Genomic DNA, 13,928 nt, shown 5'->3' on the forward strand with positions numbered 1-13,928 from the left:
ATCCCTTTGGGGTCTTTGAGACATGGTGGTAGCAAAAGTAATTTGGCTGGGATAAAATAAAGTGGATGTTAAGCACAGAGCAGAAAATAGGAGACTGTGAAAACACAAAATAGAAGACAGTAACTGAAAATGGTAACTGCAGTGATCCTATCTCAGATTGTTAATCCGGGGCTGATAAATCTATTTTTAGTTCCCAAAGCTCTTGTGCAGCAATAGAATCATTATGGTTTAGTATAGGTGTGTCATGGGGATATTACACAGAAATGGTAATGTAGTAGTTCTAAACATTAAATATCAGATTTTCAAAGAATTCATGGAAACAGCTTCACATTTTGTGAAATGCTTTCATTTGCTTTCTTGCCCAGAGTGAAATAAGAAAATCGATAACAGTCACTAAATTGTCAAAGTGGTTAATTTAGTTTGGTAAATCATCCTGACCCTAAGAAGCTGTCTTTATTTTGTTTAGAGAATAGTAATGAAAAGGCCTACTTATCCTCTAAAGTTTAAACGATGTCACTGATTTCATTTTCAGAAGAATCAGAATTATCTTTATTTTCAGTATACTCGGGTACAATCATTTTGCATTGCATTGTGTGTATTCAGGAGAAAGAAATTGTTACTAAGACTAAAAAGTCAGGCACTGAGGAGCACCATTGCTTTTTACCGTTGTCTTGCTCACCACCAAGCACTTACAGTTTCATTTAATTTCTACCGTCTCTCAAGTAAAGGTCAGCTGTGTGGAGGGAAGGATGAGTTTTGATGAGCTCTATAACAGCTCGTGTGTGTGTGTGTGTGTGTGTGTGTGTGTGTGTGTGTGTGTGTGTGTGTGTGTGTGTGTGTGCGTGCGTGCGTGCGTGCGTGCGTGCGTGTGTGTGTGGGTGTGTGTGTGTGTGTGTGTGTGTGTGTGTGTGTGTGTGTGTGTGTATCTGGGTTTGTGAGCCATGAGCGATGCCTTTGGCTGTTAACTCTCGGGGAGAGAGAGAGAGAGAGAGAAGAGCAACATGAAAGTGAGAAAAAGAGAGAATGCTCAGTGGGGCGGATGAGGCTCATGTTTCATTAATAGGGCATATCATGCAGTGTTTTTTGTGTGTGTGCGTGTGCATGAGGGGATGCAGGTCACAGTTGACTCTAATTAGAAGGAGAATGTGTTAAACAAATGTAGGGCAATCACTGATTCACAGGCGGTGGGGCGTCCATGTGAGTCTGCCTCTAATCAGCGCTGATCAGGGGCAGAGCACTCTGGCCGAGCATTGAGACACTGAGGAAGAGTGATGAGTCAGCAGCCTGTTGGAGGCATCAGTCATCATTACTGCGTGCTGAGTCACAATCACACCAACGTCTCCTGTCATTATTCTTTATGGTGAAGGGTAGTGAAACTCCCCTGCCTATCTCCCTCCTCACCTGTCAGTCACTTCCGATCATCATACATGAAATGACTTCTGACTCCTGACCTGTCTGCCTGTCTGCCTGTCTGTCTCTTACTACCACCGTGATTTATTGTTGACGTATACGCAGCCATGCTCTGCTGCCAATACACATTCACAGCCAGCCTCCTCAGAGATGAAAGGAAACAACAAGAGTGTTATCAGAAAAATAAATCAATGAATTTTGGAAAAGGTGTTCTGGAGGGAGTGCTTTGGTTTTGATTTGTCATTTTACTAGAATTCCACATTGTGTTTATTTTGTACTTTTTGTTATTGCTGTCAAATTAAAAAAACAAGTTGTGCTTGTGGTTCTAGACTTTGAGGGTAAATTGCAATTTACATTACCAGAACAATTGACCAGACACTTGAGTGATGATGTTTATATTCAAAGTGTTTGTTTATCAGTGGTCCAATCCCCCCCTGAATCTCTGCTTATCCTTCTGACTCTATTTGTCACACAGCACTCCTTATTCCCAGATGAACACCTGCACGCTGCCAGAAACAAAGAGGTATCATGTCATCAGCAAGTTTTACTTTAAAGTGGACCTATCATGCTATATTTGAATAATATAGTGTAGGACCATACCTATATAAGGCATATTTATACTTTTTTTTTTTCAAAATACCAAACAGATCATGCATTTTAGCCATGCCTCATTTTGCTCAATTTGACATTTTTTAGATCTGTTTTAGCAAGGGCTGATTATGTGAGCAACAGCACCATCTAGAGGCCTGGCATATGTACTACAGCGTCTCCAGCGCTTTCGAACGGCAATGGCCGTGGCTGTCTCCTCCTGATTGGTGGAGTTGGCCCAATAGCCGTAGCGCCACCGTCCTGACGTCAGGACAGTGTTCAAATCTGGATCAGTTTTTATCAGATCCGTTGCAGCCCCTTTTTTAGAGATTTGGGTATGGAGGAAAATAGAGAGGGTTGTGTTTTCTGACACTTGGTGAGTTCCCTGGAACACCGGGGACACATATTCATGTATAAAAGACGTACAAAAGTGCATCTTGTATGATAGGTCCCCTTTAAAGTAATGAGTGAGATAAAAACAGGACTGTTGATTGTTTTTTTAATCTCACTCTAAAACTTGCTCAGGCGGCTTTTAGTTTATCCTCCAAATATGTTCACTTGGGACATTTGTGCCGCCAATAGCTTGTCTGTGTATTTTCTTAGTTTTCTTTCAGAATAAAAAGGCCTGTGTTGGCATTTGACTCCCATTAGACATGTTTCTCTACTGTGTTGTACAGGAAGAGGAAACTGGGTGTAACTACAATAGAGGGGATGTAAAAGAAGAATAACCGTCAACCCTGGTGCCATGTGTACACTTTAGTTTTTTCATTATATATTGCTTTTTGTCTTTTTCTCTCTTTGTCTGCCCATACTCTCTATATATGTATGTGTGTGTTAGCTTGATTGCTCACTGTGTGGGTGAAGTACAAAGGGTAATGGTAGGTTGTACTCGCAGCTAAAGGACACTCCTTTATGATTCTGTCAGCCTCCGTGACAGGATGGCACTGTATGTGTTGTTGTGTGTGTGCAAGCTGTGATTATGACTATCTTTAGAAAGACTATTTAATAGCCATTATTTTTCAAATTGGATTCCCTGACAGCTGCTATTGTCATTATTTGCTTTGCCTCGTTAATCGCTTGCTTCCTCCCCGTAAATACAAAATGTGAAAATGCATACTTATTAAAAGAAACACCAAAGAGGGTGTGTGTGTGTGTGTGTGTGTGTGTGTGTGTGTGTGTGTGTGTGTGTGTGTGTGTGTGTGTGTGTGTGCGTGTGCGTGTGCGTGTGCGTGCGTGTGTGTGTAATTATACTGTGTGACCTTTCCTTTTTTAGTAACTGTACATATTGGTTTTATTTGTGCTAATGAGGGATTAGGTTTTCGCATAATTTGGATGTTGTCCATTTCTGTATCTCACACAGATGATTATTATGGTTCCTTTTCGGGTCCTGGTCCTATTATATATCATAGTGTTTAAAAAAATTATTAAAAGATCGAACCATTTTCTGATTCTTTAGATGAAGTATTTATTTAGCTATAGTGCTTGGTTTGTTCTTGTTTCCCATATTGTTATTCTGGTCCACACCCAAACCTCTATACACCGCAAACGTTTTGATGTTCACTAAAAACGAACCAGGATGAGCGATAACAGACGAGGAACACAATGTGCAGAGAAGCAGCTGATGCTCTCTCTTTCTCTCTGTCCGTATCTATTGATGTGATGGGGTCTGTTCACCTGGACCGAGGGCACAAGGCACAGGCTGTTAGTCCTGACACTTGCTTGGAGGCACAGCAAAAGGTCACGAAACGTAATAATAGCAGCAGGGGACATTCTGAATAATGGTAGTGGACATTTATTTTTCAGGAGCAAACCCCTACAGCGTGTGTTCAGGGTCAGCGAGATATGAAACTGGGCCAGATTGAATAAATAACCACATTTACACCTGGCCCTAATTGTCCCCCTCCTCCTACCAAAGAGAGTCATCCTAATGGCCAAGCTGAGCTACAGCAGCCAGCAGAAATGAGCCATTATTAATAGGCATTTTACTCTTAGCAGCTTCCCCAGTTATTTCTCTATAATAGAATCAGCCGAGGCAATACCAAATAGAGCCTCCGTCAGTAATAACCTAAATCATAAGCTGTGTCAAAACAAGAGCTGATAAAAAAAGGGATAGGAAATAGGCATAATTCCCTCGTCTGCTTCTCTCAAGAGTAACTCATAGCCAGACTGATGCAAGAAAGAAATCGTCATGAAGGTGGAAACTGATAGGAAAAAAAAGAACCGAAAGAGAGACAGAGCTGTAAGATTAAGTTGAACAGTACAAGAGAGGGGAGAGTCTAACAAATGTGCATCAATGTCTGTAGGATGAGAGGGAAAAAGGAGGCATGGAGTGACTGGGTGGAGCAGATGGAGCCAGTACAATGGATTGAGAGGATTAGAAGAGGAAGAAGAAGATGGAACTGTTCAACAACGCTCCTCCAAACTAGCAAAGTTTCATCAGCCTCCAAAGGCTCCCTGTGGTCTGAGTTACAGCAGATGGGAAGCCCTGTCAAGTGTTAATAGAGGTATAGCAGGCACTGCCGGTGGTGAATCTCAGCTGCTTCATCACCCGAGCCAAGATCCCTTCTGTCAGGACACTTGCTATTCTTCAGTTGGTGTTAAACAAACCCAAATTAATAACCACAGATAAAATATGCATCAATAGAGTTGGCCTTCAAACATTCAGCCCAAAACATTGCCAGTGTTAATCCACTGTAATGTCGAAACTTCGGTTTGAAAGTACATATTAAGGTTAGAATGTGGACTAAATCTTCAGAACTACACGAAAGGCTCCGAAAAAGATTGCGTTAATGCGTTTAAAACTGAATACACGGTTATTTTCCTTATAGCTCTGCTCAAAATGTGACTTATAATGCAAATTACAATACTACAGATCTTACTTGCAGATCAAAAGGAAGAAGAACAGAATCTTTTTCTAGATAAAGATTCAAAGGAGAGGATGACATGCTGGCAATTAGCAGTTAGTTAGCTGAGCTTCATCAAGTAGTAGAACTGTACAAAATACACAAATTCTAATAAAGTGAGACGCTTGTTCAAGCTCTTTCATTTTGTGGGACATCACAATTGTCACTTGCCTACTGTACAGTTACACATACAGTACAGTAGGTGTAAACATAAAAACAGCTTGAGTTCACATCAACTACAGAATGAACCCTTGCAAGAATACTTTTATCCATCTATCTATCCATCCATCTTCTACTGCTTATCCAGCGTGGAGATATAATCCCTCTATCTGGTCCTGGGTCTGCCCCTTGGTCTCCTCTCAGCTGGACGTGCCTGGAACACCTCCCTAGGTATACTTTCAACAACAGCTAATCACAAATTCGGGACATGTTTTGCTTCAGGATGCTTGGCACTCTTGAGAATTGTTTTCAGCTGCTCATTTATAACTGTTCTAGCTAACTTGCTGTGCAGACAAACACATTTCCCCGTTGAGTGAGTGAACAAATAAAGGGCTCAATTTTTTTTTTTGCTACAACTAAAGCCCAAATCCGTTAAACCAATTGGTGTTCTTGATTTGACTGTTTGTTGTTTGATAAAAGAAAATGTAATCTTGTTTTCCTGTAGATTTGTAGGAAATAACTCAATTGTCTGAATCTCTCACAGTGCCATTTTGTGATATTCATGTTGCTCTCAGTCTTAGTCCTCTGTGCACAGCAGTGTGTTACTGGATGGAGGATGGTGCATTATGCATGGACGGCACTTAAACTCTCAATTACAGCGGCCTAATTCGGGAGCTCGCTGCTATCTTCGAGACCATGAATTTATTTTCAAATACAGAAAAACCACAAAAGCTACGAGCCATCATAATGCCCTACAACAACAGCATTCAGTGTCCATGTAAGGGACGGAGACGAATTTGTAAAGATTTTTTATTAAGGTATGTGGCCAACCAATGACATAGCTAGGCACAATGCAAAAAGTGGTAACATGGGTAAAAATCATAAATCCAGTTTTGCTTTGACAACCATTTGAGTACGACAGCTATGAAGGAGACACAAAAAGCACAATTTACAAAGATGGGAGGAAATACATTTCTATTCTCGTTATAACAAGAAGAGAAGCTTATTTCTCACAGTCGCTAAACGCTTTCACATATATTAAAATGTAGACTAAATGATATAAGCTAGATCTCAGTTCTCTGGAAGAAGACATATACGGTTTAAATCATTTTCAAGGCCATCATTCTACTGTTGCATTGTATGCTTCAAACCAACATTTTCATCCTGTTTGTGACACAAGATGTAGTTCTTTTGAAGAAAACAATCAAAAAAGGGTAAAAAAAATCGATGGATGTCTAAACATCAAAAGTCTACTCCATACAGTGGAAGAAAATCACCTTCACTTTATGTCATAACTGAGCAGTCACATTGATAGAGAAAGGACGAGCGAGGCCAAACAGGGAAGATGGAGATGACATTTGATCAATGATGACTGATGCACCCATGGGTACAACACTACCTGCATGCATACACTGACTCATAATGGCCCAACGCTGATGTCATTCCTCTCACTGCACCTCCTGCTCCCTTTTGTTTCCCATCGGCCTCCTCCAAGCTGTCAGTGAAACTTAAACTCCTTGTCATGGTCACAGAGATCCCCATTGAGATGTTTTTCTGGCCGCGGCTTATTTCCCACTGCTCCAGCTCTATTGATGTCCTGTAATAACGCTGTGCAACATTTGCAACACCCACTGCAGCTCTTTGGCTGGTCTCTGAACAAACCAACCCTTTTATGCCTGTCAAGCTCCTTCATGTGAAAACAGGAGAACTGCCGCTGCTACAGTCGGAAGCTTTTGCTCTGTGATCAGCCCCCATGCTTTTTAAGAGAGACTTTTAAAAAATATTTTTCCTCTGTCATATTTAACTGAAACAAAAAGAGGACAGATTAAGACCTATTTGAATGTAAGATAAGTCACACCCAAGTGTATTCCTGTAGGGATATGCAATTTTTCAGAAGAAAATTCAAAGGTTTCTTTCAAGAAATCCCTGTAAGTTTAAGATGCTGTCGAGTAGATAGCAAAATTCACCAAAGTTGACTTGTGGAGCATGGGGTTCACCAGCTGATTTATGCTTTCTTACCAGGAATTTAAATATGCCTAAGCACTTTTCATACTATATTTTCATTGTTATTTTATACTGAAAAAAGTCAAATGAAAAATAATCCCTGTGACCCTCAAAGCCTTCAATTTTCCTTTGATTATCTTCTCGTTTCTGCCGTCTCAAGTTGGCGAGTGCACTGACACACATGCTGAGGATTTTCAGATTGTGTCTTCTCCTTTCATCTGAATCTCCTCTCTGTCTACATGGCAGCAGTTTTCTCTGGCAGTGGTTGTGCTTGGCAATTGTCCAATGTTATGACGCCTTGACATGACCAGATATGGATATTAGACACACAGGGGGTGAGGAAACAAGAAAAGGACTCGGACAGAGACACAATATTCCCATGACAGGACTCAACCTCCTCCCACGCTGGTAGACATCTGAGGAAAACAATATATTGACTGGCATCTGGCAAGCATATTCAAATCCTGTTGACTCTCAACCTTTATCTAACTAAACATTGGTTTTGTATTGTGAAGATAAAAGTGCTAAAAACAGTTCCTCTCTAAAACAGGACTACTGCATATCTGAAAACTCTTGAAAGACAGTAAATCAAATCAATTGGAAACCGTGTGCTCATGAAGGGCTGTGGTCCCGGATCTTTGCAGAAGTGTTCGTTTGTTTCCGTCCAGTTCATCTGTGTGTTTGGTTTAAGTCAGGCAGGATTGGTTGCAGAAGGCTGCGGCTGTTGTTCTGCAGAGGGGAAGGGGGAGGAGGGGTGATGCTGATAGTCTGAAGATGGGAGCCTCCTGGGGGGAGTAGAAGTGAAAGGATGGTGATGGGAGCACAGAGGCTCAGATCTCCTCTATGGAGTCAGCTGGGACCAGCCCTCTCTTCTTCCCACTGCTCAGCTTCAGAAACAAATCGCCTTCTTCCCGCTTGCCCACACAGATCTGAAAGGAAGGGGGAAGAAAGGAGTCATTACATTTTATTTTAGGTAACTAATAAGAAAATGAATAGCACTTTGAAAATATAGGTTTGTGTTGGGGGAATTGCCCACAAGAATATCCATCTTGGCAGAAGATGATGTGGAGTGTCTTCATCTTTCCCTGTAGCATTACCGCCATCAGAATGAATGATGAAGTAAGTGCCAATGGCAGACAGGTATTGAAAATAATGAATGCTTGGTATATCTTTGTTAGAATCAACGTTTAATACAAAAATAAATAGTCTAGTTTTTGACAGTTTGAATTTAGAAATACTATATGAGACAACCCCTCATTTAACTAAATAAGCAGCTCATTTGTGGTTATTTTTCATTATCAAGAAGATTTTGTAAACTGCGCTTAAGGAAAATGGTGACTATGGTAAACTATGGTGACAGTAAACAGTGTTTTCTTATAGTGGACACACAACCTGTTTTGGATTTGTAAAAAAAAATATGTGTGTTTTCATGCTGAGAGTGTGTAAAAGATAATGGAAAAAAGCCTCATAATAAACACACAGAGACAGAAATTATTTTGTTGCCAATCTTTTGATCAAACACCGATCAGGATGTGTCCCGCCTCTCACCCAGTGTGTTCTGGGATAAGCTCTCGCACCCTGCAACTCTGAACAGGATAAAGGAGTACCACAAATAGATCATCCCAACTACGCAGGCTGACAAATCCTTGACCTTCTAACATATTACAAGGACTCGGGTGGGGGACCCCAAGAATAAACTATTGCAAGAAAGAAACTAGCAATATGTTTTCTTTTTCTCATGACATTGTTATGTAATTATCTAAGCCAGAAAAAACAATTCATGTATACGTTTTAAAGGTAGGTAAGTTTGAGAAACCGGCTCGAGATCGCTAGAATTTGAAAATACACAACCGGAGAAAATCTGCCACTTCCTTATAGAGCCCCTCCTCCAACACACACGAACGCGCACATGACCAATGAGGGCACGAGATAAGTTTGTGCCCCGATGGAAGGCTGACAGGCAGGTAGGCCATCCAGTTATTTTAGCCGGGCCGGCTAAAATGATTGGTCGTGCTTTTTACAGTACTACGGCTTCCACAGATGACATTTTTTTATGGATTTTTTGTCAAAGCACTTAAGATATTCATTGCTATCGGGATGTTAAGAGCATTCCATGGAATATAACAAAAAGTGTATCTCGAGCCGGTCTCTCAAACTTACCTACCCTACCTTTAAATAACTAATACATTAATAAAGTTAATCTGCATATTGGGTTAAACCAAAATAGACAGAGTACATAAAGTCATCTCTGTGTGTCTAAATAAAAATTAATACCATACTACAGTATTACATCAGGGCCCATGGTGTTCATTTTAACTGTATCCTATTTTTTTTGTTAAAGGTCTCCTATTATGCTATTTTTAGGCATATATTATGGGTCTCAGATATATGAAAAAATATATTAAAAACATTTCTATAATGTGTTTTGCTCAAAATACCAAAGAGATCATGCATTTTAGACATCCCTCATATCCCTCTGTTTCAGCCCTGTTAGAGAAGTGCTGATTCTGGGTCCTTAGCTTGAAAAAAAAAAAGAAGACGATGAGATTCTCAGCGTGGCCGCGTGGCCTAATGGATAAGGCGTCTGACTTTGAATCAGAAGATTGCAGGTTCAAGTCCTGCCGTGGTCGCAATTGTAGATGACTGTGTTCCTTGGCATCGCCTTCAAATGGTATTCTGTCATAGGGCGGTGGTGGCAAAGTCCATAGGCACTTGGCTTGGCAACTGGAAGGTCACCAGTTCAAGTCCCGGAAAGACCAAGTGCTACCGAGGTTTCCCTGAGCAAGGCATCGTTCCCCAGGCGCCGTACATAATGGCAGCCCACTGCTCCTAACGCTAGGATGGGTCAAATGCAGAGCCCAGTGTCTCAGTCAGTAGGGGCTTGGACTGTGAGCCGTAGGGTTTCATCCCTCCGATTCTATCTATCTAAATGCTGCCGTGATTAAATGCCATATCGGACGCAAATCTGGATCAGCTCCGTTTGAGGAAAGAGAGAGGGTTTTGTTTTCTTACACTTTGTGAGTTCCCACACCGGGGACAAATATTTATGTATGAAAGACATCAAAAAGTGCATTTTGCATGATATAAATATTGCATTGGCTGAAAAGTGGGTGCTTTTGCCTTGTAAAGTGGTATTTTTAAAACCAAGAAAACATAAAACTCATTAGGAACAAATTGATTGACACAGTAATGAAACATTGAAATGATCATAAGGCATCTGCGACATTTGAAAATAAGTATTACTCTGGGGTCCATGGGTACACCAACCGGATGAGGGTTGAGAATCATAAACATAAATGAGAGAAAGACACACAGTGGAATAAGTCATTAAAAGGTTGGATACTCTCAGTGTACCTGGGATTCCTTCACGGCCATGTGTCCTCTCTCTCGGTTTCCTGGAAAGCCCTGGACGACCCGCCACACTCGCTCCCCCGGCCGGACCCTCTGCACAAAGTTGGCAGGAAAGAAGCCTACTTTGTCGCCACTCTTTCCCTGGAAAAACAAAGGAGAAAAAAACGTGGGTGTCAGGATAATCATATACTGTTGAAAGACGACTTAGTATGTACCATTCATGTACCATCTATTCGTTTTCTGAGAATGAGAATGTTTTGTCTGACACAGAGGTCCAGACTGGCTTAACGTTTCTGAACTTAATAATGTGTTTCATCATGTTTCATTGGCAGAAAAAGGAGTTTCTCCATTCTGAATAGTAATGGGAAATTAAAAAAACAAAGTGAGATCAAAAGTGACACATTTCTAACTGTGCAGTGATGAATCATTGAGGCTGCAGAGACTAGTAAAGAATCAGGAAAACAGAACACTAAAATTACTCAAATTAAGAGGCAATTTCATTTCTGAATACAGAAAGAAATGGCTTCACCTTAATGTCGCATTAATTCTTAATGTAGTTAAAGAAACAGCAGCGGGCTGGAATAACAGATGAAGTCTGAGTCAAGCTCATTATGCAGCAATGATTCCGTTTATCACCGTCTGCCTCAGGTGTTGATGTGCACATTGAAGTTATTCACAAACCATACATCAGTTATGAACAGATGATTCACAAATTATACAGAATTCTGGAGCGGCAGTGTATATTTTTAAGTGCTTAATGACTGCTGCTTCACTTTAGGCCACCTAAGTGCTAGTAAACACTGGTACGCTGATGGAAGATAAACAGACTGCACTTTATTTAAGACTTGGTGCTTCTTCCTTTTTCTGTGATGGAAAACTTACACTTACAGAAGCACATTTGTTTTCATCAGGAGCGAGCAATGCTCATTACCGACTCAATAAAGACCTCTTTGAGGTTGCAACACTTGTCAGGTTCATTATGTTAAACTCTGTAATTTTCAGAGGAAATGATGTTCTATTTCTGTCTGTGGCTGCCTGCATGTTTATGGAAGAAATGAAGCAGGCGTCAAACAATAGTTGTTTTAAAGCCTCAAATTAACACATGCACACAATAAATGCACGTACAAACACACACTATCAACACAGATACCCGCCAACAAGCACACACAAATACGCCTGCAAGTGAATTAATACCCACCTTCCACCACTCCTCACCAGAGTCGTCAGTGACCTGCACACGATCACCAGGTCTAGAGGAGATAAGACATGAGAGACGGTAAAGGAGGCATAAAGGGGAGGGGATTGAGCGGGAGGGAAGTTGGATACATGATGGGGAGAAGGAGGTGAGAGGGTGAGAGCAGCAAGCACATCAAGAAGAAAAAAAGAGTTGAGTACAAGGGCTGAAGACCACATTATTAAACTGCCAGAGAAAGCTGTTGTACCCATGGTTACAAAGTGGTTAGAGTGGTGTCGCTCGGCAGAGTTTACACAGCAGCAGATACCAAGTCATCAGGTCTCCATGAAATATGACTAGGTAGTGTCTACTGCAGAGGGAAAGGCCGGACCAAATCTGCTAACCTGGCCTGAATGCTAATGTCACTACCAGATTTGGACTTTTCTACACCAACCCTCCACCCCAAAACGGAGTACACGTTGTCCTAGTTTCACTGAAACTGCTTTACGGAATGCATTTCTGTACATGCAGTCTCCTGCGTCTGCTCTCTGCCCTATATGATCGCCGCAACACACACACTTTAGTTTGCACACTTACATAAACTCAAAGTAGGGTAAGACCCATATATCTCAAACTTATACTGACCATGTTTTAAATATGAAACAATTATTTGTTACACTAATGTTTATCACAGCTATTTAAAAGAAACACACAATTAAAATGCGTATGCTGAACAGTGGGATCGGCCTAGTTAAATACATGTCTTTGGAACTGGCAGATTTGCTCATTTGTGTCAGAAAGAGCACATTTAATTATTCTCCAATAATGGATAGGGGAACATGTTGTAATTTAAATAAATGTCATTTCGCAATCTTAACATTTGGAAATATATCAAATGTTGCATCAGTATTTCCTGTTTCGGTGCACCTACAGCCAGAGAGGAAAAGCAGTAGCTCAATGTGAGGGATTTGGTTATTCTGGGTTTTCTCTTAATGAAATGGAAACCGGAGAAAAGGCAGAGTAGAATACATTTATCTTTAGGCATCAGCTACTTTTTTCATCTTATTACAATGTATGAATAAAGCTAAACTAATCTTATTTCGCATTTATATTGAAGGCTTGAACATAAGCAAGGTCTAGACTTGTAGAAAGAATAGGAAGATTGCCCTGAAATTACACTCTAACCATTTTAAATGACCCAACCATAGATCTTTTTTAATTTGTCCAGTGCAGTCTTCTCTTAAAATATCATTTTCAGGCCACACCAGTGCATGCTTATCACTCAGAATCTGTCATTTCAACATGATGGCTTTGGGTAAATGTGCAATGTGGGAAAATAATTAATTAGAAGTAAAGCTCTTACATATCTAATTCTAGTGCAGCTGCTAAAATCCCTGACTGAAGCACAGAGACACACTGTGATTTCATTAGCTCACATATATTGTGCAGTTACAGACACATAGCCACGGCGCAGATGGCTGACAACAGTCTCATTGATGTCCCTCCATTGTCCCCTAACCATTCATACACACACACACCCTGTCCTGCTTTTTACTGTTCTGTCCTTCCTTTCTTCACCCTTCCTTTATGGAGCTTTGACTTCTATAGCTGCACTTTTCGCTGCCTATTTTCCCATTCTCTCCCTCTCCGCCTATAATAGACTTCAGCGTCATTCCTATTCCCCTTGTGTCTGTCCGCTCTTTCATTTCTCAGTTGTTGAGTTTCTCCATCCTCTCCCCTGATGGGCACACAGCTCAGACTACAGCCCTGTAAAGGGACAGGGGTGGGCTGCCGGTTTATAATTAGTCGTCCTTAAGGGCACCCCGGCCCCGTCCTCTACAGATGGTGGGGACATGTTATCCTGCAGGAACAACAGCTGGGGCCAAAATGCAACCACTAACAAAAAGCAAATAACACGAAACAAGCACTGTGGCATTTGTATTCAAAAAATACAAAGGTCCCTGTATGTAGTCAGTGTGACTTCTACTCACTGAAGTTCCAGGTCGTTCTGTTCTTGAGGCAGAAACTTGTAGAGCGCTACGTAGGTGTGGATGGAGTGAACTTCAATGCGCTTGGGCACCTGGACAAAGGGACGAAGATGTCGTGATACCGAAATACACGCTCCAGGGAGGAAAACAACAAGATGTGACAGTCTGCACAGTGGGATAAAACAGAGCGTACCATCACATTGTTCTCCTCTGCAGGGTCCGGAGCTTCTGCGAGATTCAGCTGGCTGCCGCTCTCCTCCTCCTCCTCCATCTCGGCGTCGGGGAAAGCGTTGTCTGAGGGTGGCGAGGAATTTTCTTAGAAGTTGTCAGGCATTCACATATATGCAATCA

The 13,928-nt window shown here is 41.3% G+C and overlaps 1 protein-coding gene and 1 non-coding gene across 2 annotated transcripts in view; one reads left to right on the forward strand and one right to left on the reverse strand.

The window, feature by feature from the left end:
• Window positions 1–6,325: 6,325 nt before the first annotated feature.
• The window catches only part of LOC117492482 (SH3 and cysteine-rich domain-containing protein 2-like), a 26,702-nt gene continuing 19,099 nt past the window's right edge, over window positions 6,326–13,928 (reverse strand). The window contains exons 7-11 of the mRNA XM_034142758.1: window positions 13,771–13,871; window positions 13,581–13,669; window positions 11,614–11,665; window positions 10,419–10,556; window positions 6,326–7,993 (exon numbers count right to left, since the gene is read on the reverse strand). Of these exons, the coding sequence (XP_033998649.1) occupies window positions 7,895–7,993; window positions 10,419–10,556; window positions 11,614–11,665; window positions 13,581–13,669; window positions 13,771–13,871 (479 nt within the window). The 3' untranslated portion in view covers window positions 6,326–7,894. The remainder of the gene's footprint in view (window positions 7,994–10,418; window positions 10,557–11,613; window positions 11,666–13,580; window positions 13,670–13,770; window positions 13,872–13,928) is intronic.
• trnaq-uug lies at window positions 9,622–9,694 on the forward strand. The gene has a single exon. It is a non-coding gene; the product is annotated as a tRNA-Gln (tRNA).

This window comes from Trematomus bernacchii, unplaced genomic scaffold, assembly GCF_902827165.1.
Source record: "Trematomus bernacchii unplaced genomic scaffold, fTreBer1.1, whole genome shotgun sequence".
Lineage (NCBI taxonomy): Eukaryota > Metazoa > Chordata > Actinopteri > Perciformes > Nototheniidae > Trematomus > Trematomus bernacchii.